We start from the raw sequence: 25,008 nt of genomic DNA, 5'->3' as shown, positions 1-25,008 counted from the left end.
CATTAGACTACTCTTTTCTCCTCTGATTCCTGGGCAGAAACTCCTGGCTTTGATCCAGCTTTGAATATGTTCTAACCGCCACAAATGCCAACAGGCTCCCCGCACCCCCAAAAAATGCTTTTGGGGGGCACCATGTGTATCTTGAGGCTGGAGCCTGTTATGTATTCACTGGTCTGTGTTTGCCTGAGCCCGAGTCTGGACTAAGGAATCTGAGCTCCTGTGTTCTGATTCGATACATGATGTCCAATCACAGAACATTTCAGGATTTGGGCCTCTGCCATTGGCCCTTGAACTGAGAGTCGTGATTCACAGCTTGGAAGTTTAGACAGCCAATCACGTTGGGACTGGGAGTGGCCCAGGCTTTCAGGAATGTATATAAGCAGTTGCCTTTGCCGCTGTTTCCCAGTTATGTAGCTCAATGAAGGGACTGGGGAGGGAGGGCCTTTTGCTCTGGAGGACCTGCCCCTCCCCCACCTTTATCTCCTGTCCTCTCTAGGAATCCAGCTCAGTTCCTTTTAACCCTTGGCAAGCCTAGCGCACCATGTAACCCTTCTATCTCTCTCCAAAGCAGAAGCCCAGCAGGAGCATCATGCGTCAACCCCCCTGCCCCACCCCAACCCCGTTTATTTGGGGACCTTCTTGGCCAATGTGCTGAGCTGCCTTTTCATTCCAAGGTTCATTTCTTCACTGGGCAAGGACCAGCAGTCTAGCAGCAAACTCTTACCACAGCTGGGAGTCCAGGAAGACCAGCTCCATGCCTTGCAACCTCCCCCCGCCCCCCGGAGTGATTGACTGATGGGCCCATGGACTCCAGCTAGAAAGGCTGAGGCTGCTGAACAAACTATAGGTTTTAACAGGTTTTCCGGGGGTTGTGGCTGTTGTGGTGACCCAATGCAAAAATCCTGAGGATCCATGGGCTTTTACCTCCCCACTCCCAGGCAGCCTCCACTAGCTTCCCTTATCTCTCTTCCGATCCCACCAATCAGCTGTTTCCTTTCAACACTCCCTTCCCTCTTGTTTGCCTTAGTGTCTTTTCCTTAGCTGGAGCAGTTTTTTGCTCCTCCTTTTCTTCTAATTTCTCTCCTTATAGCTTTAGTCTTCCTGTTTCCCCCCTTTGCAAGTTTGCTGTCTTTACCTCCCCCACCCAGGCAGCCTCCTTTATCTCTAGCGTCTCTTATCTCCCTGATCGTCTCTTATCTCCCTGATCGCAAAGGATCAGCTGCTTTGTTTCAACACCCACTTCCCTCTTTCAAAAAAAAGAAAATAAAAGATCTGCTTTTTGCCCCTGGGCAATTCGGCTCCAGGGACCATGTATTCACTCCATAAGACGCACAGACAGTTCCCCTTACTTTTTAGGAAGAAAAAAGTGTCTTATGGAGCAAAAAATACGGTATATACCATGTTAATGGAGAAATTGGAGGGCTCTCTTGGACAAAAAACAAGGACACCAGCCAGGAATACCAGAGCAAAACAGCAGCCAGTAGGCTTGGTCTTTATTGAAGACTGTCGCGACAGGACTCCCACCTGCCACCAGGTGGAACAAGATGGAAGCCCCAAACAAAAGAGCCCCCAAACTTACAATCCCCATGTTACATCCCCCCCAAACTACATCACTAATACATCAGGGTTACATTATGAAAGGGGAGGTCTGGTGGCAGTAAGCTGAGCATCCTGGACCCTGCCCCATGGTTCCCTTGCTCTCCACCAAACCCCCACCAAGTGAAACAAAAGAGATAATTACATTTCCCTGTTTCCCAGCCAAGTTAATTACTTGGTCATGAAGCCCACTGGATGACCTTGGGGGCCAGGTGTAACTTCACAGCCTAACCTACCTCACAGGATTAAATCAGAAGGGCAAGACCCATGTGACTCCACCTGGAGCTTCCTGGAGAGAAAGATGGCATATTAATGCCATCAAGGAATTTCAGCAAGGACAAATGTCAGGTTCTGCATACAGGCAGGAATAATCAGGAGCAAATATATAAGATGGGTAAATATTAAAAACACAATAAAACACTGACCATTAGAAACCTCTTGGTACATGGCTGCCTTCAGGGGTCCAAACACTCATCCCTTTCTAGACATGACCCAGGAGGAACAGAACCACTGCATAACAGTGCCCCCAGCTCCCAACCCCGCTAGACGGTCCAGAATAATACCATGGTCAATGGTAACAAAAGCCGCTGAGAGATCCAGCAGAAGCAGAAAACAGTTTTCTCCTCTGTCCCTAGCTCACCAGAGATCATCGGGCAGCGCAACCAGAGCAGCTTCAGTTCCATGATGGGGCCTTAATGACGACTGGAAGGGATCCACATGGTCTGCTTCCTCCAGATGTGCCTGGAGTTGTTTAGCAACCACCCGCTCAATCACCCTGCATATATATATATATATGATGGAGAACACCTGCCTTGCCAGTAGTACATGTAAAAAGGATCTAGGGCTCTTAGTAGATCACAAGCTTATTATGAGTCAACAGTGTTGCAGTAACAAAGGTGCCACTGGAATTATTAAAAAAGATTTTTTCATCTTCCATCTTGTTATTTATTATGGCACCAACAAAGCTATTCTAGACTGCATCAACATAGAATCATGGACTGATGGGATCAGAGAGTTGGAAGGAATCCTGAGGGTTTTCTAGTCTTCTTTTCCCTTGCAATGCAGGAAAGTTATGTTGTGTGCAGGAAGGGAAAGGAGGTTTAACCCTCTTCTCAAAAATGCAGCCTATGCACTTTGCTGTGGGTGGTGTATTTTGGATTCCCTTCATCCCTTTTGCAAGCCGCCAAAGTTCTGGATCTGCTCCATCCTTTACAAGCTGGAATAGGTGCAGAGGAGGGCAACCAAGGGTTTGGAAACCAAGCCTTATGAAGAACAGTTGACGGAGCTGGGCATGTTTATCATGGAGAAGAGGAGATATGATAGCCATCTCCCATTATCTAAAGGGCTGCCCCATGGGATGGGGACAGGCTGATGTGGTGGTAATTATGTGGCAAAGATCTGCCTCCTTTCTTGAAAATTGGAACAATTATGTTCATCTTCCAGCTGGGAGGAATTTGGGCTGTGTTATCTATCTGTGTAAATAGCCTGGCCAAAATAGGTAACCACCATTCCAAGTCAGTCTTGATGAGCTCTGGAGGCATCGTGTCTTCCTGGGGTTTTGTTTGGTTTTAAACCTTCAGTGAGATGTTTTATGTCATTTGGGGACACCTCTCACCATTTAAGTAAATTTGACAGGTTGGTGTTCATACCGGCCTTATTTGGGAGCCTTGAATGATCGCTAAAAAGCTTGCTGTAGTATTCAACCCTTTCCAGGCTGGGATTATGGTATCATGTGTTAATTTCACATATTTCATTCCACAGGACACCAATTCCCAAAATTTGTCCTCCCTCCAGTCAGCTGCTTCTTGAGCCAAGTCTTGCCACAACTGTCTTCCCAAGCCTATCTTTTGCTTTTTTAAAATGTTCTTATATGCTATCCTATCTTTATTGAGTGTCCCAAAAGTTAAGAGTATTTTGAAAGAACCCCGGTGCTCTAATAGATCCAGGCAGCCTTTTCCTTGCATTTCTGCACTCTTGTGTCAAACCAGTATCCCTGTTCTACAAGATAATTTTTAGGTTCTTTGGTGTTGAGCAAGAAGGGTTTGATTTCTGCTGTTATTTGTTGGTAAATCTCCACCGGGTTGGACGAGTTTCTCTCAAGGAATTTGCATAGACACATCCGATATTCAGAGACCAGGGTCTTTAGGATGTTGTCACTTAGTCTCAATGACCATTTCAGCTTTTTTGCACCCACAAGTTCTCTGGAAGTATCTGTTGGCTGGGGGGTGGGGTGGGAAGAGAGAGATTCTAACAGGGGGTAGATTTTAACTAATAATGGGAAATGGTTGCTTTCTGCTCTCTCGAGCACCTCAAAAGAATTCACTGAGTGGAAAAGAGATGGTGACACTATGATGTAGTCAATCACACTTCCCCTCCTTTTATGTAACAATCTGATCTGTCCATATAAAACATTGACAGGACTCCCATGCAGGATATAAAGATCATGTGAGTAAACCCACTCTAGCCGTTTCTTCCCTTGTGGGTTGATTTTCTTGTCCATGGAATAGTAAGGAAAGAGAAAACATCTTCCAAATCTATTCCGGCAGGGAATAAGATTCCATCTGTTTGATAGCCAATGTGTTGTCATTCATCTGATTGGAAGTTCGCTTGGCCCTCCTAAGTTATTTCCACACTCCAAGCACAGCTATAGTTTCTTCCCTGAATGTACTCTTTGATGGGTGGTGAGAGCAGAACTCTGATTGAAGCTCTTTCCACATTGCAAGCATTTATATGGTTTCTCCCCTGTATGAATTCTTTGGTGGGAAGTGAGAGCAGAACTCTGACTGAAGCTCTTTCCACATTCCAAGCACTTATATGGTTTCTCCCCTGTATGAATTCTTTGGTGGGAAGTGACATGGGCCCTCTGATTGAATCTCTTTCCACATTCCAAGCACTGATAGGGTTTCTCCCCCGTATGAAGTCTTTGATGGATAGTGAGCTTGGCCCTCTCACTAAATCTCTTTCCACATTCCGCACACTGATGTGGTTTCTCCCCTGTATGAGTTCTATGATGGGAAGAGAGATGGGAACTGTCACTGAATCTCTTCCCGCATTGCAAGCACTGATATGGTTTCTCCCCTGTATGAATTCTTTGATGGCAGGAAAGACTTTTCTTACGAGTGAAGCTCTCTCCACATTCCACACATTGATATGGTTTCTCTTCTCCATGAATTATTCTATGGGAAGTGAGACTTTCCTTCCAGGTGAAGCTCTTCCCACAGTCTAAGCACTGATGTGGTTTCTCCCCTGTATGAATTCTGTGGTGAGAAGTGAGGTAGGCCCTATTACTGAATCTCTTCCCACATTCCATGCACTGATACGGTTTCTCCCCTGTATGAGTTCTTTGATGGGAAGTGAATATGTCCCTCCAGGCAAAGCTCTTCCCACATTCCAAGCACTGATATGGTTTCTCCCCCGTATGAATTCTTTGATGGGCTATGAGCTTGCCCCTCTGACTGAATCTCTTCCCACATTCCAAGCACAAATATTTCTTCTCTGCTGTATGAATACTTTGATGGGAAGTGAGACCTCCCTTCTGAGTGAAACTCTTTCCACATTCCAAGCACTGAAAAGGTTTCTCACCTGTGTGAATACTTTGATGGGAAATGAGAGCAGAACTCTTAAAGAAGCTCTCCCCACATTCCAAGCACCGATGTGGTCTATGCCCTGTATGAATTCTTTGATGAGCCATGAACTTGTCTCTTTGACTGAAGTTCTTCCCACATTCCACGCACGGATATGGTTTCTCGTCCGTATGAATTGCCTGGTGGGATGAGAGATGGGCCTTCTTGCGGAAGCTCTTTCCACATTCTAAGCACTGATATGGTTTCTCCCCTGTATGAATTCTTTGATGGGAAGTAAGACTATTCTTCCGACTGAAGCTCTTTCCACACTCCAAACACTGATATGGTTTCTCCCCTGTATGAATTTTTTGATGAGAACTGAGACCAGAGCTCTGGCTGAAGCTCTTTCCACATTCCAAGCACTGATATGGTTTCTCCCCTGTATGAATTCTTTCATGAGAACTGAGACTGGAGCTCTGGCTAAAGCGCTTTCCACATTCCAAGCACCGATATGGTTTCTCCCCTGTATGAATTCTTTGATGGTAAGTGAGAAGGGACCTGTGACTGAAGCTCTTCCCACATTCCAGGCACTGATAGGGTTTCATCCCAAAGGGATTTCTTTGATGGGAAGTGGAATGGGAGGTCTGATTTAAGTTCTCTCCACATTCCAAATATTGATATGGCTTCTCCACTGTGCAGATTTTGTCAAGGTTTCCCTTGTTCTTCATTTCCAATTTAACACCACCTGCAGGAAATAGAGAAATGGATTATGTCCCTTTAATTTCAGGAAGAAATGGGGACTGCGTAGTGCTACTGCTTTTCATGTAGCTTCTAATAGATATATCTGCTGCAGCATTAGATTTGGCTCTGACTGAAGAATCAACACAATACAAACACAACACGTAGGCTAATAGTAAAAAATATATAATAGAATAATGATATCATTCAAATTATAGGAGTAAGCCAATCAAAGTTCATATATACAATATAACAGAGTGGTAGCGAGGACTGTCAAGCCATGTGTTCAAAACAGATGTCTAAGGACAGTCTCACAATAGTCTTTCAAAAGTATCAACAGAAGACGTCTCAAAAGTTTCAAAAGTAAAGTCTCTCAATAATGCTCTGCTGATCCTTAGCATGAATCGTACTTACATATTCTGTTGAAAAATATTGGCTGATGAAGACTATTACAAAAAAGTAGTATCATTCCGGAGACACTGTCCTTTTGAGACGTCTTCCGTTGAAACTTTTGAAAAACTATTGAGAGACTTTACTTAGCAGGAGGGAGCCAGGAGGTGTCAAGGCTCTGCTATGCTGAAGCAGAGTCCCAGCACTGCACAGAGAGCTCAGGGGCAGGCGGAGAGCCTATGCCTTCGGCACAGGAAAGGAGAGGGTTAAAGCTCAAGGCTCAGAGACGTCACATGAAACTTCCCTGCCCCTTCTGTTGGAGGAGAAGCGGGTGAAGACCACTCCCCGAATCTGAACCAGACGATTCGGATGCATAAGTTGTACTGTGCTGCTTGTACATATGTAAAATAAAGAACTGCAAATATCTCTCTGAGTAAGCAGAGGGTGCTTATTGCAAAGAGCATACACAAACCTCCAAAGTGTTTGTATTGCAATAAATCTTCAAGCTAATTACGACTTGCGTGCTGTGTTATCAAGACAGCAGCTTGGCTCCTGACAGGCAGAGTATAAAAATAACAACAACAACAACAACCTCTTTCTGGTATTTTAACTGTTAGGTGTGGCACTTTCTGGTATTTTAGCCCATTTTATACACGTGTGCTATGTTATTTTGTATGCTATTCGCTTTAGATTGTACAGCTGTTATTGTTTTGTAGTGAGTGTGGAATATGGATGTTATTTTGCTTGCTTCATTGGATCATCCATCAGTTAAATAAAGCTTGCTTCTGACACCCAATAGTCTGTCTGCTCTCCATTCACTGAGACCCAAAGAACCACCCCGGCCAAAAGAGTACCCGTTATTGAACAATGTTCATTAATACTTCTGATAGAGGAAGAACTGAAGGGAGTTACATGGGAAATCTTAATACAGCATTCACTGCCTTTGGGGATTTGCAATCACAGACATCTCTATGGGAACCTAAGATTCGAAAAGCCTGGCTTTTTTCTGGGGTGGATGTTATTTGACTCAGTCATGAAATCTGCTCCATCTCCAAGGTCAGTCGCCTCTTTGGTCAGCCAAAACCGGACAGAAGCAAAAACAAAAAACCTGACAGAGGCTTCTTCAACTTCCTGCAACACCCTGAAGCATACATTCAGAAATGTGTGAATAGTTCACATCAGCATAATTCCTTGTTTTAAAAGAAATAGCTAGAGGAAAAATGTTCACAGACAAAACAGTCCATTCAAGGTGAGCTGTGGGTTAGAATCCCAGATGGTGTAGGTGGCATTGCTGAGCTAATCAAAACCTGGGAGGTTTGTCACATAGATATATATACGTATGGAATTTCAAAACAGATACTGTGATCCAACAGGGAGCCTTACCAAGAGAGTCTAGGATCCCACGGTTCTCCTCCATGACTTCCTTATGCAGAGCTCTCTGGTCAGGATCCAGCAACGCCCACTCCTCCTCCGTGAAACGAACAGCTACATCTTCAAAGCACAGAGGACCCTGAAAGGAAAAGGAACAGTTCCTCCTCTTAGACAGCATGAATATTGTCAGGGAACTGACCTCGGAGCTAGAGGCGGAGGGAAGGCTCTCAAATGATGCTGGAGAAGGGCCCAGCAGGGAGAGAGGCAGCTCAGCAGATGGGGAAGCAATTCAGCGCAACACCAGCAATAAGGAGGGGCAGATGGGGGAATCGGCGAGAGGGCTCCAGGACTCTTCACCGGACACCAGCGGGGAGAGCACAGGTCCTCCGCTACCCACGCCCTCCCTGCGCAGAAGACTTCCGCGCAGAGAAAGTAGGAGGAGACTGGGTGTCAAACAACTTTTATGTTGGAAAAGGTTTAAGAAACGCCCACTGACGGATTCTGCTAGCGACTGAGGCAGCCACGAAGTGAAGGGCTGTCCAGACAGAAACGTTTAACAAGGCAACATAGCCAGGAGAGGCGGCAACTTACGCACGAGCAACCCATACTCATTACAGCAATCCGTCAGTCCCTGACGTCGCTCGTGCACAGCGACAGGCAGGCAGCATCATGAGCAAGACCGGAGAAGTTGGCGCCACGGAGGGAGCAGCTGGAGTGCAAAATCTGGTGGAGAGGAACCGAGATTTGGAGCAGCATGTGGCTCTTCTGACGGCGCGGCTGGACGAAAGGCGGGCTCAGGATGCTCAGGTCAGACCCACCCCCGTAGCAAGGAAGGTACCGGGACTGGTACACAAATTTGGAGGGAAACCCCAGGACTACAGTGCGTTCCGAACGGAAATAGAGTACGCTTTGGAACTGCAACAGAATGATTTTGCAGACGATGGGGAGAGGGTTGCCTATATTGTCGGACATCTGCAGGATGGGGCCAGAGAATGGATCAGGCCCCTAATGGCAACGGAGAATGCCGCCTTGAAAGACCTGAGGAAATACTTCCAGGCGATGGATGCGATGTATTCCAGTGATGTACAGCAAAGTGTGACTCGGCGGGAACTGATGGGCTGCAAACAGGGGAACCAGTCAGTTAGAGACTACTGGTCACGCTTTGCCATGTTAGTCCACCGGCTCGGGTGGGAATTGGACTCTGAACCCATTCAAATGCTGTTCGAGGAGGGGCTGTCCCCAACGGCGAAGGACGAGCTTTCCCGCGCACCCCGCCCGCAGTCGATGGATCAGCTAACCAAGGCTGTGCTTGCGATTGGTGTAAGGCAGGAAGCGCGGGCCCAGGAGAAGCGGGAAGGGAGAGAGCAACGTTACCATGACTACCGCATTCCTGAAATACCAAGGCAGCCTTCCCCGCCGGCGGAGCCAATGGAAATAGATGGGGCGCGCGCGCGGGAGATTTCAAACCCCAGTGAAGGTCGCAAAGGGAGGGAAAGGATGGGAAAACCACCAAGAAGTGTTTTCTCTGCCAGTGACCAGGACATTTTGCCAGGGTCTGCCCGCAAAGAAAGGCCTGGCAAGGGATGGTGGGAGCTGCAGGGGGTGAGGAGGAGATGGTAAAGGAGCAGGGAAACGCCAAAGCTTGGCTGCCACTCAGCGGGTACAGCAGCCAGGCCAGCAACCAATAGAAGTGCCCCAACCAGACCCCCCCAGGGCGGCTATAGCCATAGAAGTGGTGCTAGAACTCCCAAATGGGCACCCAGTCAAGGTGAAAGGGCTGTTGGATTCAGGCAGTTCCTGCAATTTCTTCAGCAAGGACTTTGCACTAGAGCACCAGCTCCACCTGCTGCCCCTGGATTTCCCCTTGCAAGTAACCACCATTGATGGCAGGGAGCTTCTGGGAGGGGAAGTGACGCACCAGACCCCACCAATGAGAATGAGGGTTTCCAGGCACACGGAGACCATCGCCTTTCACGTAGCCTCACTGGCAGGGCCCCCAATAATATTAGGGATGAGCTGGCTAGCACAACATGATCCAGTGGTGGCATGGCATCAGAGAACGGTCACATTTGGGTCCGCTTACTGCTTGGAACACTGTCTAGGGGGAGAAACCCCAAGAATGACCGTGGCCAGGGTGGCTGGGATAGCTGTGGAGCCGAAAGGGGAGGTGCCACCACAATATGCTGACCTGCAGGAGGTCTTCAGCGAGAAGGAGGCAGATAGACTACCCCCCCATAGACCCTTTGACTGCCAAATCAACTTGCTCCCAGGGGCGCAGCTGGCAGTGGGTAAACTGTATGCCATGTCGGACAGGGAGATGAAGGAGCTGCGGGAATTTATTGACAAGAACCTGAAAAGAGGCTTCATAAGAGAATCAAAAACGGTAGGGGGCAGTCCGGTGTTCTTTGTGGACAAAAAGGACACTAATCAACCCAGGCTCGTTGTGGACTATAGGGCCGTCAATTTGGTATCGGAACCAGTGACCTTCCCAATGCCCAGGATTGACGACATTTTAACATGGGTGAGGCAGGGGAAATTTTGTACCAAGCTTGATCTCAGGGGAGCATACAACTTGATTAGGATGAGGGAGGGGGACGAATGGAAGACCACAATGTTCACACCCCTGGGGGCCTTTGAGTACCTAGTTATGCCTTTTGGATTACAGTCGGGCTCCGCCGGTTTTCAAGCTTTCATGCACCACGTGTTGGGGTCCCTGTTGTACAAGAACTGCGTAGCCTTCTTGGACGACGTCTTAATCTATTCGGACAATGAGGAGCAACATGTCAGAGACGTCAGGGAAGTGCTAAAACGACTGCAGAAGCACCAGTTGTGGGTCAAGCTGGAAAAATGTCAGTTTCACGCCAGAGAAGTCGAGTTTCTGGGGTACAAGTTGTCAGACAAAGGCTTAGCGATGGACCCAAGCAAGGTGCAGGCAGTGCTGGAGTGGAAGACGCCCAAAACCTGGAAGGACGTGCAGAGGTTCCTAGGGTTCAGCAACTTCTACAGGAAGTTCATCAAGAACTTCGCCCACATGACAGCACCCATCACAGATTGTCTCAGTAGCAAAAGGAAGTTCGTCTGGACAGAGGAGGCCCAGCAATCCTTTGAAAAACTGAAGAAGGCGTTCGCATCGGAAGAGCAGCTCCTGCACGTGGATCTGGAGAAACCCATGAGGCTAGAGACCGACGCGTCCGACAGAGCCATTGGGGCGGTTCTTTTGCAGCCAAGGAGGAGCAAGCAGGAATGGAGACCGTGTGCCTTTTTCTCGAGAAAGCTGAACAAGTCGGAGCAAAACTATACTGTGTATGACCGCGAACTGCTTGCGATCTATGCGGCGTTTCGTCGATGGCGACATCTACTAATAGGGGCGCAGCACAAGATCCAGGTTTGTACAGATCACAAGAACTTGGAATACTGGAGGACCGCACGAGTGCTCAACCAAAGACAGATTCGATGGGCACGGGAGTTCTCCAAGTTTTCCTTCGAAATCTGATACGTGCCAGGAGAGGAAAACGTGAGAGCAGATGCTCTCTCCCGGAAGCCGGAGTACATGGAAGGAGAGGGGCCGCCGGAGATACAACACGTGATCCCCGAGGACCGATGGGTGTGGGGGGGAACCTTGGTGGGGAAACGAGAACTGGCTGGACTTACTAGAAACGACGTGTTCGCACAAACTAAAATCTGGGAACTCCGAGACGGAAGAGAAACCCAAGGAGGGTTTGAGGAGAAGGAAGGGGTGCTGTACTATAAGGGGGCGCTGTATGTACCGGGGTAGACCCTACAGGGGAAGGTACTCAAACAACTCCACGACAACCCCACAGCGGGGCACTTTGGACAGCACAAAACCATGATGCTCGTCACCAGGCAGTTCTGGTGGCCCAGGGTGAGGGAGGATGTACGGGAATATGTACGGGGGTGCGACCACTGCCAAAGGGCAAAGGGGGAGCGGGCTGCCCCCGCAGGATTACTGGAACCCTTACCCACGCCGGGGAAACCGTGGGAGGTGGTGTCCATTGATTTTATGACCGATTTGCCCAAGTCCCGGGGGAAGACAGCGGTCATGGTAGTGGTCGATCTACTAACAAAAATGTGCCATTTTATAGCTTGCTCACATGCGGTCACGGCAGAGGAAACAGCCAGGTTGTTTGTAGATCACATCTTCAGGTTGCATGGAGCTCCTTCGAGGGTTATCTCCGACCGCGGGAAACAATTTACTTCCCGTTTCTGGAGGAAGCTCATGAGCTTGCTGCAGGTCGAAGTGGGCTTCTCGACGGCGAGACACCCGGAAACCAACGGGCAAGCAGAAAGAGCGAACAGTATACTCCAGCAATACCTACGCTGCTACGTCAGCGAGAGGCAGAACGATTGGGTAGAGAAACTAGCGCTGGCTGAATTTGCGTACAATAACGCTGAACATGTGTCCACGGGAATGAGCCCGTTCATGGCCAATTATGGGTGTCACCCCAGGGCCTTCCCGGGGAGTGGGGAGGAAGGTTGGAGCGTACCGGCGGCAGAGCGGTTTGTGGAAGAAATGGAAACCCTGCACCAGCAACTTAAGATGAACTTGGAGCGGGCCAAGGAAATTTACAAGAGGCAGGCAGACAAGCGCCGTAGGGAAGGGGAGACCATACGGGTGGGAGATCGGGTGTGGTTGTCAACCCAAGGGTTACCTTTTAAGGGGGGGTGCAAGAAGTTGCAGCCCAGGCGGCTGGGACCGTTTGAGGTAGCAGGTGAACCCCGTGGCATTCAAGCTCAAATTGCCTGACAGCATGAAGATACACCCGGTGTTCCATAGGTCCCTACTCTCACCGTACAGGGAAGGACGGGGGTTCCCGGGGCGAGAGGGAGAAGTCACCACACACCTGCAGGTAGAAGAGAGGGAGCACCACAACTTGGCCATGGAAATACTTGATTCAAGGTGGCGAGGACGCCAGGTGGAGTACTTGGTGGCTTGGGAGGGAGAATCCGGGTCGGAAAACACGTGGGTTCCCGCGGAAGCAATCACTGACGGGTATCTGGTGGAGGAATTTCACCGCCTGTTCCCGGACAAACCCAAACCACTAGCGAGATTCTGGGAGGAGCAATTTGGAACCAAAGACGATGAAGAGGATTTTGTGGGTTTTTCTGCCTCCGAAGGGGAGGGAGAAGAGGCTTCGGAGGAAGAAGAAGCAGACTGGGAGGCCCACCCCGCGGGAAGGGATCAGAGCGGGTGGAAAGCGGGTTTTGAATCCTCAGAGGATGGCGACAGCTCCTTCCGGGGGTTCCCCGCATCGTCAGCCGAAGAAAGGGACGAAGATGGGTCAACAGGTTGGGCCGGGGGTCCTGGGGAGGAGGTGGATGTCAGGGAAATGACATCGGAGCTAGAGGCGGAGGGAAGGCTCTCAAATGATGCTGGAGAAGGGCCCAGCAGGGAGAGAGGCAGCTCAGCAGATGGGGAAGCAAATCAGCGCAACACCAGGGATAAAGGGGGGCAGATGGGGGAATCGGCGAGAGGGCTCCAGGACTCTTCACCGGACACCAGCGGGGAGAGCACGGGTCCTCCGCTACCCACGCCCTCCCTGCGCAGAAGACTTCCGCGCAGGGAGAGTAGGAGGAGACTGGGCGTCAAACAACTTTTATGTTGGAAAAGGTTTAAGAAACGCCCACTGACGGATTCTGCTAGCGACTGAGGCAGCCACGAAGTGAAGGGCTGTCCAGACAGAAAGGTTTAACAAGGCAACATAGCCAGGAGAGGCGGCAACTTACGCACGAGCAACCCATACTCATTACAAATATTATCCACTACACATTGCTCTTTTGTGTCCTGCCTGTTAATTGCTGTGTTGCTTTCATGGGATAGTCTTGCCACATATTTTAAGCACAGATGCTCCTTTAGCGTCTTTTATTGTGTCTTTTATTGTATGCATTGTTCTGTGTAGGGAGGGAACCCTCCCAATGCCCTATGGACTGGGGGCACAAGGAGGAGAGTGGGGAAAGCCCTGGGCTACAGATGGGACTGGTTAGATGAATCCTGGCTACAATTTTTTATGGTTTGTTAATTCCTTAGAAGCCTATTTCAGCATTTCACAATAAATAGACAAATAAAAAAGCAACTACTCATAGATACTAGCGACATTCAGAGGGCTAGTTAAGGTGGGGTGTCTGTTCCTTATTCTCAGCACAGAAACCTTTTTGAATAGCACTGTCAGTCTTTGTTAAAGGCAGTTTTGACAGAGACCAAGAGGAGAGATTCATTCTGACTCCAGAGGATCCCTGGCTGCCCCACCCCTCAGCCTTTCTTCACAAGGCTGCTTCCCATTACCTGATCTGGTTCCACAGCCACTGCTTCCACTCCACTACCATTAAAAGACAGATGAGGAGGTCTTGCCGGCATCCTTCTGTCACCTGCAAGATACAAGGGCAAGTGGGGAGCCAGGAGTGCATGATGCTTCTCTCAGAGGTGAAGCAGTGCCTCTCTAACTGCAGGTGGGCCTTAGAAGAAGTCTCCCCTGCCGAGAGCATTTTTGCATTTTTACCCATTTCATATTTTGTTGTGCAAAAATACATCACATCTCCTTTGGGCTCTTGGCCACAACTGTCTTCCCCCAAAAGGTGAAACAACCCCATGGATTAATTTCCAAGTCCAGAGAATGTGACCCAAATGAGAAGAAATTCCTTCCTCCTTACCCAGCGGCCTCTCTCTGGTGTCCAATGAAGTCCTCTCTGCCTCAGAGGAATCGGGACCTGTTACTGTCAACAGATCCTTTCCCTAAAAGAGAATCAAGGATTCAAAACATAGAATGAGAACTATTAGGGGCAAAATCTTTAGGGATGTCCAATATAGCACCTTGGATACTTTCAAAGAAGGATGAGATTTAGGGATGTTCTCCCTCCTGTCTGGAGCCCCTTGGGAGTATCCGGAGGAAAGTCTCTCTCACCTGCTTCCTCTCCTCCGCCTGACTCAGGAGGAAACCTTCGGCCAGGGCCACTGCCTGGGAACTGGTCTCCGCTCCACATTCCCTCACCCAGCTCTCCATCTCCGCTGGAAGGACAGCCAGGAACTGCTCCAAGATCACCAGGTCCAGCATCTCAGCTTTCGTGTGCCTTTCTGGCTTCAGCCACTGACAGTCAAGGTGGAGGAACCGGTGGCAAACCTCACGGGGTCCTTTGGCCTCCTGGGAGCAGAACTGCCCGAACCTCTGGCTCTGCACATCTGAGCGAAGGGTGTCCTCCTCACCCAGGATCCTCTGCACAGAGTTTGCCCAGAATCCCCCACTGCTCTCATTGCCAGCTGAGTCTTGCTCATCCATCTGTGCTCTTAGGAAGCTTCCACGAGATCAGAAGGAATCCCTTGGTCTTCTGCCAAGAGCTGTCTGTCCTAATGAGAGATGGTGGCAAATCCTGCAAAGCAAATACATTGCTCCATTATTAGATTGGAACACAATCAGAAGGAGAAATATGTTCCCTGGGCAAGTGTGGATGAGTCTTGCTAGGAAGCAGGACTGGACTTCACCACAGGCCAGACTCTGAGCTTTATAATAAGAGGTATAGAAATTAAACAATCCATCACTCCTCCCTTCAGAGGTCAAGGAGATAAAGAATTTCACAACTTTTAAAAGACATCTGAAGGCAGCCTGGGGAGATTTTTAAAGCTTGATGTTTTTATATATGCTGTAGGCTGCCCAGAGTGGCTGGGGAGGCCCAGCCAGATGGGCATGGCACTGATGATGATGATGATGATGATAATAATAATAATAATATACATCACTTTTTCCCCTGACCAGTTTTCCCCCCTCCGGAAAGTGGCAAGCAGTGTGTGGGTCCAAATGAAAAAATACATTTGTTGCCGTTTTTTTTAAATGATATTTATTAAGGTTTCAATAAAAGATTGAACAGAAAAAACATAAACAAAAAATACACAATTCAAAAAAGCACAATACATAATCCAGAAAAGAAAGAAGAAAAAGAGCAAAAAAAGACAAAATACAAGGGGGGAAAAAAGAACAATTAAAAACAATATCACCTTTTCGTTTCCATCTTTAAATTTACTTATTTTCTGGACCTCCTCATACCTCCCTCTTTTGTATTCCAATTCAAATTGTTTGTCCAGCAATTTCTTTCCCTCTTTTTTAATCCCAATCTTTAATCTTAATATAATATAACATTAAAATTTTACCTCTAAAAGCCAAATTTCCATTTCCTTAAACTTCTTTAATCCTAATCCTTAATCTTAGTCTATCTATAACTTTAAATCCTGTACAGCTGGAAACCACTTATTTTCAATCCAACATCACTCTAACATTCTTTAATTTTACAGTGTTTCTGTAGATAATCTTTGAATTTCTTCCAATCTTCCTCCACGACTCTTCTCCCTGGTCACGGATTCTACCAGTCATTTTCGCCAATTCCATACAGTCCATGAGTTTCATCTGCCATTCCTCCAGTGTGGGAAGTTCTTGTGTCTTCCAATACTTTGTGATGAGTATTCTTGCTGCTGTTGTTGCATACATTAAGAAAGTTCTATCCTTTTTTATCAACATTTGGCCGACCATGCCCAGGAGAAAGGCCTCTGGTTTCTTGGGGAAGGTATATTTGAATACCTTTTTTAATTCATTATATATCATTTCCCAGAAAGCCTTAATCTTTGGGCACGTCCACCAAAGGTGAAAAAATGTACCTTCAGTTTCTTTACATTTCCAACATTTATTATCGGGCAAATGATAGATTTTTGCAAGCTTGACTGGGGTTATGTACCACCTGTATATCATTTTCATAATATTCTCTCTTAAGGCATTACATGCCGTAAATTTCATACCTGTGGTCCACAACTGTTCCCAGTCAGCGAACATAATGTTATGTCCAACGTCTTGTGCCCATTTAATCATAGCAGATTTTACCGTTTCATCCTGAGTGTTCCATTTCAGCAGCAAGTTATACATTCTTGACAAATTCTTAGTTTTGGTTTCTAACAGTTCAGTTTCTAATTTTGATTTTTCCACCTGGAAGCCAATTTTCTTGTCCAATTTAAATGCCTCCATTATCTGAAAATAGTGAAGCCAGTCTCGCACTTTGTTTTTTAGTTTTTCAAAGCTCTGCAATTTCAGTCTATCTCCATCTTGTTCCAAAATTTCCCAATATTTCGGCCATTTGACCTCCATATTGAGCTTTTTCAAGGCTTTCGCTTCCATTGGTGACAGCCACCTTGGGGTTTTGTTTTCTAACAAATCCTTATATCTTATCCAAACATTAAACAGCGCTTTCCTGACAATGTGGTTTTTAAATGCTTTATGTGCTTTGACCTTATCATACCATAGATATGCATGCCATCCAAATACATTGTTAAAACCTTCTAGGTCCAAAATGTCAGTGTTTTCAAGCCATTCTTTCAACCAGCAAAAAGCTGCTGATTCATAGTAAAGTTTGAGGTCTGGCAGGGCAAATCCACCTCTTTCCTTTGCATCTGTTAGTATTTTAAATTTTATTCTGGGCTTCTTGCCCTGCCAGACAAATCTAGAAATATCTTTCTGCCACCTCTTGAAACAATCCATTCTGTCCACAATTTGCAAAGTTTGAAACAAAAACAACATTCTAGGCAATACATTCATTTTTATCGCAGCAATACGGCCCAGCAGTGAAAGCTTCAAATTTGACCAAATTTCTAAATCTTTTTTCACTTCAGCCCAACATTTTTCATAGTTATCTTTAAATAAATGAAAAAATACATTTGCAGCCTTCCTGTGACGCCTCCCGGGCTTTGCAGAGAGATGACGGGAGGATCCTCTGCTCCCTGACTTGGGGGTCCCCTGCTGCATGAGCTGAGAAGACCCACCCCTGCATCCCCCCCCCCCACTCCCCACATCCCAGGCTGCAGAAGAGAGAGACAAAGCCCCCCCTCCCCTTGCAGAAGGGCACTTGAGAGGGAGGGGCTTTTGCTCAGGAGCACATCTCAACCCCCTTGGTTTTTTCTCTCTCTCCTTCTCTAGAAACCCTTTTCTTTTCCCCCTTTTTCCAGGCCAGGCATAATTCTGCCAGACGGAAATTCTGTCAAGGTGCCTCTCCCTCGGCTCTCCTCTGGCTTTGCAGAGAGGAAGAGGGAGGACCCTCTGCTCCCCGACTTGGGAGCCCCCCATTCCTGAGACGAGCGCCCCCCACCAGGCATCTTCCTCTGCAATGCGCCTTATGCAAGAAGAAAGAGGAGACTCACCAGATCCCGAGGGAGAGACCCCGGAGCCCCCGCTCCTCCTGCAGGGAGACAAAAGCCACGCCCCTTTGCAGGAAAGGCTGTGCAGGGCGGGGCCGGGACTTGGGAGGAACTCCCTCCCCCGCGCACCTTTCTTCCGGTCCTCTCTAGGAATCCGCCCCAAGTTCATTTTAACCCTTGGCAAGCCGAGCTCAGGAGAAATCTTTGTTTCTATCCTTCATTACTCCCCTGATCCTTGTTTCTAACCCAACCCCAACCCCCCCCCAAAAGAAGATGCGAGAAGAGAAGGAAAAGACAACACCCCCCCCCCCCAGGTCCCATATGCACTGCAAGATCGGAGCAGTTAAAGAGCCCTGGATCACCTCCAATGAATCGCAGAATCGTAGCACTGGAAGGGTCCCCCCCGGGGTCATCTAGTCCAACCCCCCGCAAGGCAGCAGGAATCTCAGGACTTCATTGAAGGCCAGCTTGACTTGACAGTTGACGGGGGGGCTTCTCCCGCCCCTTTCCCTTTGTTTCGCTTCCTACCTTTATTTCCCCTGTGGGGCAGGTCGGTTGCGCAGGAACAAAGGACTAAATTGCCCAGGAGAAGGGGGGGGTCTCTTTTATGGGGCGAGCCCCGCCTGGACTCCCGGGGGGGGGGGCGCCTGCAGTTGGCGCCTGCGCTGTGGCTGAGCGCCGGGTCCCGCTTCGCGCATGCGCTGGGGGGGGCTCAGCGGCAGGGGCGCCAAGTTGACTAGAATATGGGGGGCGGGCGAGGGATGCGGGCGCACTATTTGGATGGCGATGCTCACCAATGGGGTCTCGGCCCCCTCAAGTGTTTTATTGGGGGCGCTGAAGCCCCCCTGGTCGCCCCCAGGAGTTGCCCCTATGACGGGGGGGGGGCAGGACCCCCAGAGCGAGCCAAGACCAAAAGCTCGCATGTTAGTTTCATCCATTCCCTCCGGTGTTTCTCCCCTCAGTTTGGTCCCAGCCGAGGAATACCAGAGAAAGGCAATGGCAAACCGGGAAGAAGAAGGAATCAAGAAGAAAAAAGATTTCCATAAAGAGCGGGGGAATTATGGGGCTTCCCTTAAAAATTATTGTATACGACTAAATATGTTAGCAGGATTAATTTAAATACAAGCAAGGTTAAAAGGTTAACTTGCAAGAAAATTAAGAGAGCAATTTAAGTAAAAGGTGTAAAGTGGGAGTGCAGTTTCGGAAGCGATTTTGTAAGAAACCAGGGAAGGGTGGAGGGAGGTCAAAATGGGTGTTTTATGTGTGGTTATTGTTCAACTGAAAATAATTAAAATGTATTTTTAAAAAAGAAAAACCAGAAGTCTTTCCCTCAGTTTGTGCTTCCTCTCACTTCGGGAGCCTTCTCCTCACATCACTTTCCCCCTCACAAAATACAGAAATTTCTGTGGTCCTTTATTCTCCTTGTGGGTTTTATTTTGGATCATGACACAGCCATCAGTGAATGATGTAGCAGATCCCACCACTAACCAATTAATTGGTAGTGGACTCATCCCACTAACTGCCCCCAGTGAAATATAGCACAACCAGTGAACATTCTGCCAATAAATGAATCTCTCCCATTTGCCCCAGGCTGTCTTCTGGGGTCTTGCCTGAGGGAAACTTCGATTCAGGGAGTCTCGGGCAAGAGGTACCGTAGTTTGCACCCCATAGGATGCACCGGCCCATAGGACGCACCTAGTTTTTTTGGGGGGAAATAAAGCAAAAAAAATTATTTCCCCCCCAGGTGCGGGGCTGGAAGAAGCAGGTCGGGGAACAGCGGGAAGGCGCGCTCCGCCTTGTGGGGCTGGCGATGGGGAGGAGTGCGCTGAGCCCGGGACCGCAGGCAGCTCTGCGCGGCCATCGGAGCCGGTCTGCCTGAAGCCTGCGTTCGCCCCACAGGACGCACCCACATTTCCCCTTCATTTTGGGAGGGGGAAAAGTGCGTCCTATAGGGCGAAAAATACGGTAATCAAATGAGAAAAGTTTTATTTTCAAAAAGAAGAGGTTTGTGAAACAAAGTTGGGTTGGGAGATGCGTTCTTTCAGGCAGAAGTTAGCTTCTTAAACTAAATATGGGAATGTCACAGGCTTAAACACAGCAGGATATGCACACCTTTCCTTAAACTTCAGTTGCTAAAATGAGCTGTTACACTTCAGATAAATAGATGTTCCTGTTTCTAGACGAGGTGGGAAAATGCTCATTTCGGTTTCTGTTACTTCTCTCTCGTTCCTTTCCTTAGTTATGGAGGTGTGGCAGCTCAATCCTTTTGACCCAGACCAGGTTCCTTTCCCTCAGCCTCCCTCTCTCTCAGCAATGTCCCTCCTGAGGCGTCTTATTTTGGGCGCCAGACCCAGGGGATCCCTCGGCCCTCTTCTTTCCCCCCCCGACTCAGCCCCTCTTCCTCTCTCCTTCTTCTGGCCCCTGAGATTCTCCTCAGGCCAGAGCCACTTCTCCCTCAGACTCAGCCTCTCCTCCTCCTCCCTTCCTCCCATCTCAGCTCCAGCCTCAAAACTCCCTCAGAAAAGGCTCCTCATCTTCCCGCCAAAAGGGCTGGCTCCGCCCCCGCCTCTGTCTGTCTGGATAGCCAATCAGAGAGAGGCCCCGCCCCCTGGTGGCGTTTCTGAGGGACTGCAGCTCCAGACTCGGCCCGGCCTCAGCTGTCCATCACAGCAGGGCTTTCTGTTCAGTCTCCTCTGGACATTGAAGTGGTTGCATGTCTTCCCTATAGCCTCTTGTCTGAATTACACCTGGAAGAAACAACTCACTTGTCAATCACCGTTCTGACTTCCTTCCTGGACTGCAAACAGTGAAAGGCAGGCGCAACCAGGCTGATACATTGCACATAAACCCCTCCAGTTGCCGCCACATTTTGTATGGTCACTTTCCTTCTCGGAGGGCCGGAGGCTTCCTTCTCCTTTCCTGAAGGAAAGCTCAGTCTGGAATACGATGAAGTCCAGCCCTGGTTCCTAGCTCGACTTCTCTACGCTTGCTCAGTGATCCTTTCTATTCTCCTGACAGCGGATCAATTCCTGCCTCAAGTCTCCCATCAAACCCATCCGTTGAGGTTGTGCTGATGGCCTGGAAAAACCAGGGGAAGTTCCTGCATTGCATGGGGCTGGTCTAGTTGATCCTTGGGGTCCCTTCCAACTCTATACACCTATGATTCCATTATTCTTGGGGTCTAGCCCTCCTAGAGAGAGAGTTTGAATATTCCACCCACCCCCTCCCCGCCCACATTTTTCTGGAAAAGAATGGCTTTGGGGAAAAACAGAAAAAAACCCTGGTTTCCCCCCATTTTTCTCCAGGTCTTCCAATATCTAAGCCCTCCCCAAGTCTTCATCACAGTGGGAGAACTACCAGAAGGCCTTTGGAGTTGGATCAGTGTCTGGGCTGAAAGACGAGAGTGGAGAATCAGAGAACTGGAGCGTTGGGAGGGACCCCAAGGGTCATCCAAACCAACCCTCTGCAACGCAGGAATCACAACGAAAGAAACCCAGGCAGACGGCCGCCCAACCTGTGCCTAAAAACCTCCAAGAAGGAGAGTCCAGAGGCTGCATGCGGTATGCCAAGACGGAACTGAGCCCACACCGGATGCCCTTCTGGCAGATCTCATTTAATGAAAAGGTGCATACCGCGAATCTGTTGAAAAACTAACAAATGTTTTGTGGGGAAAAATTGTGGAAACGCTTCATAAATATCACAAGTTTGTTCCAGGAAAGAAGCCAAAGAGGAGGAAGTAAAGCTATGAAACTGCAAATGGCGACAGAGACGTTGCTGTTCCTCTTCTGCCCCGCAGGCAGTTTCCACCGCCGTCCCTGCCAGGTGGGCTGCTCAGAGTCCTTTGTCCACAAAGAGCAGCCTGGCGAGTGCTGGCGGCCAGGAGGGGCCACCCGGGACAGGCCTCCCCTCGGCCTCACTGCTCCAGCATCTGCTCGCAGGTCCGGGAGACTTCTCCCAGCTTGACCCGGGCGTAGTCGATTCTCTTGAGGGCCATCTGGCAGTCCTTGCGGGCCGAGTAGCTGGAGCCTTCGTGGGGCTGCCCTGTGGCCACCTGGAGGGAAGAGGAAAGCAGGCCAGGTGAGAGGGCAGCCGGCGGCTCAGAGGAAGGACCTGCCCCCTTGCCGGTGCGGCGTAATGGGCAGAGTGTCGGACTAGGAAGCGGGAGGCAAGGGTTCAAGTCCCCCCATGGGGAGCTGGCTCCAGGCACCAGGCCCACCACAGACCAACTCTGCACTACAAAGACGTCTGCAAACGTGGCAGCCATGTGGGAATCCCTTGCAGACGACAGCCGTGCCTGGAGACAGGCAGCTTGCGCATCTCTAGCAGTAACCAGGGGAGGAATAAAAAAAAATCCTTCCAGTAGCACCTTTAAGACCAACTAAGTTAGTTCTTGGTATGAGCTTTCGTGTGCAAGCACACTTCTTCAGATACACTGAAACAGAAGTTGCCAGATCCTTCTATATAGTGAGAAGGTGGGGAGGGGTATTACTCAGAAGGGTGGTGGGAATGGGAGATTGGCAGATAGCTGAGATGAGCCTGCTGACGACTCTTAACGACTGTAATAGGTCTTACAGGAAAAGGCAAGGGGTGAGAAGGTGAGAAATGGCTTAGTCATGTATAATGAGATAAGAATCCGATGTCTCTGTTCAGACCAGGTCTCTCCATTGTTTTAAGTTTGGTAATGAGTTGCAATTCAGCAGCTTCTCTTTCCAGTCTGTTTCTGAAATTCCTTTGTAGTAAAACAGCTACTTTGAGATCTTGTATAGAATGTCCTGGGAGATTGAAGTGTTCTCCTACTGGTTTCTCTGTTTTGTGATTCTTGATGTCAGATTTATGTCCATTTATTCTTTGGCGTAAGGTTTGGCCTGTTTGTCCAATATAGAGAGCTGAAGGACACTGTTGGCATTTGGCATACCTATCTGTAACAGGGGAGGAATGGCCGCTTTGGGGAGCGCAGAGAGAAGGAACGCCAGGGCGCAGCGGCAGCAGCACAACCAGGCGCCTTCCTTGCCCCGGCTGCAACCAGGACTCAAACTTAGCCAGGCACATTATGCTACTGTCCAGACTGCGTGGAGATTTCTGGGCAAGCCCAGTTTAAAAGCCTCTGCCTTGGTCCATAGTGAACACTGTTTACGTTTCCACTGTGTGTGTTGGAAGAGCAAGCAAAGGTCAGACAACACAATTGAGATAATAGAATAAAAGAATCAAACAGACATTCCGTTGTGGTGACCAAACTCAGGTTTAAGTTAGCTTTTGGCGCTTTGCTTATTATATACCTTAGCTTCTAACGCTGGCTGCCACAACACCCGTCTCTTGCACATCGGTCTCCACAGCCCCAGCAGGCGATGTAATGCTCTATGTGTTTGACTTCACTCCCCGAAGGCACCCTTCTCCAGGGTCTCCCGAGACAGACGGATGCCAACTCCTCAGCTGTGAAGTTCACTGGGTGACCCTAGGTCCATTCCTGTCCCTCTCAGCCTAGTCTACCTTGCAGGGTTGGTGTGGGATCAAATGAGAACTAGGACCTGGGAGAAGCCAGGGTTTGAATTCCCCACCCAGCCATGATAAAACACTGGATGTGACCGGGGGGGGGGGGCTGTCCTGCCTCTTTCAGCCTCTCCTACCTCATAGGGTTTAAATGCAGAGCAGGGAAAGCGTGTAAGCCACTCTGAAGGCCTTGAAGGAAAAGATGAAATAGCAATGCAACAAGGAAATAACATTGATATAATGTATAAAGTTCTGCTTGGTCCCCTGCAACCTGTTTCCCCCCCCCTTCCCTCAAACAGTGCACAATGTCTTCTTTTCAAAGAATCGTAGAGCTAGAAGGGATCTCAAGGGCCATCTAGTCCAGCCACCTGAAATGCAGGAATCTCAACATGCCGTCCCCCATCATCTCATCTGAAACCACACGGGGTCTGGCTTAGCTTTGTAAGTCAGTTTTTGATCATCAGAATAGTCTTGCAGTCGCCCCTGGAGGAGAGCAAAGGGGGACCTTCCAGCCCAGCCTCAAGTTCTCACACTGGCCCACAAGGGGGGGAATCTGGCGGCAGGATCCGAGCCCAAGAGCAGCAAGGTGCCCTCCTGCGGTGAGTTTCCAGCCACTGGTACCCAGGAGCCCCGTTGCTGCCTCTGGCTGTGCAAGCAGAGCATGGCTGGCAGCCACAGACAACCTTTCTCACCCCCCGTGAATTGGCTTCCTCAGCTTCTAGAGCCACCCCACTTGGTGGCCACGGCAGCCACCAGCCCAGGAGCCCCAAGCAAGTCCTCGGAGCTCTGAGCATCCCTCTCCAGATACGGCAGGTGGCCATGATCTGGGGGACTTTTCCCCAGCTGGGTCGACAATTGAGACATATCGCCTCCGTCTCCTACTCTTGTTACTGCGGCTTCTGGGGTGCTGGATGGGGCTGGGCTCCCTGACAGGAGCCCCCCCCAAGCGCCAGCCCCGCCCACCCACCTGCGTCAGGTAGCGGATCTGGGCGGAGAGCTCCGACTCCACCTTCTGGACGGAGCCCATGAACTGGGAGGTCTGGCGCTCCAGCAGGCTCCAGTTGGGCTTCTCCTTCGACAGCTCCAGGATCACGGTGCCTGCGGGGGGGGGGGAGAAGGGGGGTGATGTCAGTGGTGGGCGGGGCAAGCAGGTGGCCCCCTCAGGCCCAGGGGGGTTTCCACCCAGCTCCGCCCACGGGACCGCCTGGCCCCGCCTGCTCCCCTAAGGCCCCGCCCCCAGAGGCCTCCAGGCCCCGCCCAGAAGTCTCCTCCCTCGCAGAGCACAGCTCCAGGCCCCGCCCCTCCTGGAGGCCCCGCCCCTCTTTCCCCAGGCCCCGCCCACCCGCGCTCTGCATGGCCGCGCCGATCTCTCGCTCCAGCTCCTCCAGCAGCCGCAGCCGCTCGTTGGCCAAGCCCAGCCCGTAGGCGCCCGAGCCCGACACGGACGCCGCCGCCGCCGCCGCCGCCGACGAGGAGCCCGCCGCCATCGCGCTCCTGCCCGCCTCCCGCCCTCGCCGCGCCGGGACGCCTGCGCATGCGCCCAGCATCCAGAACTACGCTCTCTTGGCGGCACGTGACCCGGGGCGGGCGGGGCCGCGCGCGCATGCGCCTCTCTGAGGTGAGGCCTTGAAAGGCGCCGCTTCCGCCCTCCGCCTCCCGTCGTCCTCTTCGTCCCCCGCTGGG

At 49.8% G+C, this 25,008-nt stretch overlaps 2 protein-coding genes across 2 annotated transcripts in view; both read right to left on the bottom strand.

Annotated features, from left to right (window-relative positions):
- Positions 1–1,458: 1,458 nt before the first annotated feature.
- LOC308460984 (uncharacterized protein) overlaps positions 1,459–25,008 on the bottom strand; it is a 165,564-nt gene continuing 142,014 nt past the window's right edge. The window contains exons 4-9 of the mRNA XM_080977530.1: positions 19,951–20,304; positions 14,576–15,038; positions 14,325–14,406; positions 13,960–14,042; positions 7,671–7,797; positions 1,459–5,904 (exon numbers count right to left, since the gene is read on the bottom strand). Coding sequence (XP_080833656.1) covers positions 4,241–5,904; positions 7,671–7,797; positions 13,960–14,042; positions 14,325–14,406; positions 14,576–14,947 — 2,328 coding nt within the window. The 5' untranslated portion in view covers positions 14,948–15,038; positions 19,951–20,304 and the 3' untranslated portion in view covers positions 1,459–4,240. The remainder of the gene's footprint in view (positions 5,905–7,670; positions 7,798–13,959; positions 14,043–14,324; positions 14,407–14,575; positions 15,039–19,950; positions 20,305–25,008) is intronic.
- Positions 21,431–24,835, bottom strand: MED11 (mediator complex subunit 11). The gene is made up of 3 exons (XM_080977590.1): positions 24,668–24,835; positions 24,293–24,423; positions 21,431–21,889 (listed from the first exon to the last, which is right to left on the bottom strand). The coding sequence occupies exons 1-3, from the start codon at positions 24,810–24,812 to the stop codon at positions 21,752–21,754; spliced, it is 414 nt and encodes a 137-aa protein (XP_080833716.1). The 5' UTR covers positions 24,813–24,835; the 3' UTR covers positions 21,431–21,751.

Source organism: Podarcis pityusensis (assembly GCF_964106645.2).
Source record: "Podarcis pityusensis genome assembly, chromosome: 13".
NCBI lineage: Eukaryota > Metazoa > Chordata > Lepidosauria > Squamata > Lacertidae > Podarcis > Podarcis pityusensis.
This window is presented reverse-complemented; position numbering and strand designations above follow the sequence as displayed.

What these genes read in the sequence shown, in the direction of transcription:
- MED11 (XM_080977590.1), bottom strand. Translation starts at nt 24,812, where the DNA reads ATGGCGGCGGGCTCCTCGTCGGCGGCGGCGGCGGCGGCGGCGTCCGTG. An exon ending in CGCGGCCATGCAGAGCGCGG is followed by an intron (nt 24,424 to 24,667) that starts GTGGGCGGGGCC and finishes CCCCCCCCGCAG; the next exon opens with GCACCGTGATCCTGGAGCTG. An exon ending in AGATCCGCTACCTGACGCAG is followed by an intron (nt 21,890 to 24,292) that starts GTGGGTGGGCGG and finishes TCTTCCCTCCAG; the next exon opens with GTGGCCACAGGGCAGCCCCA.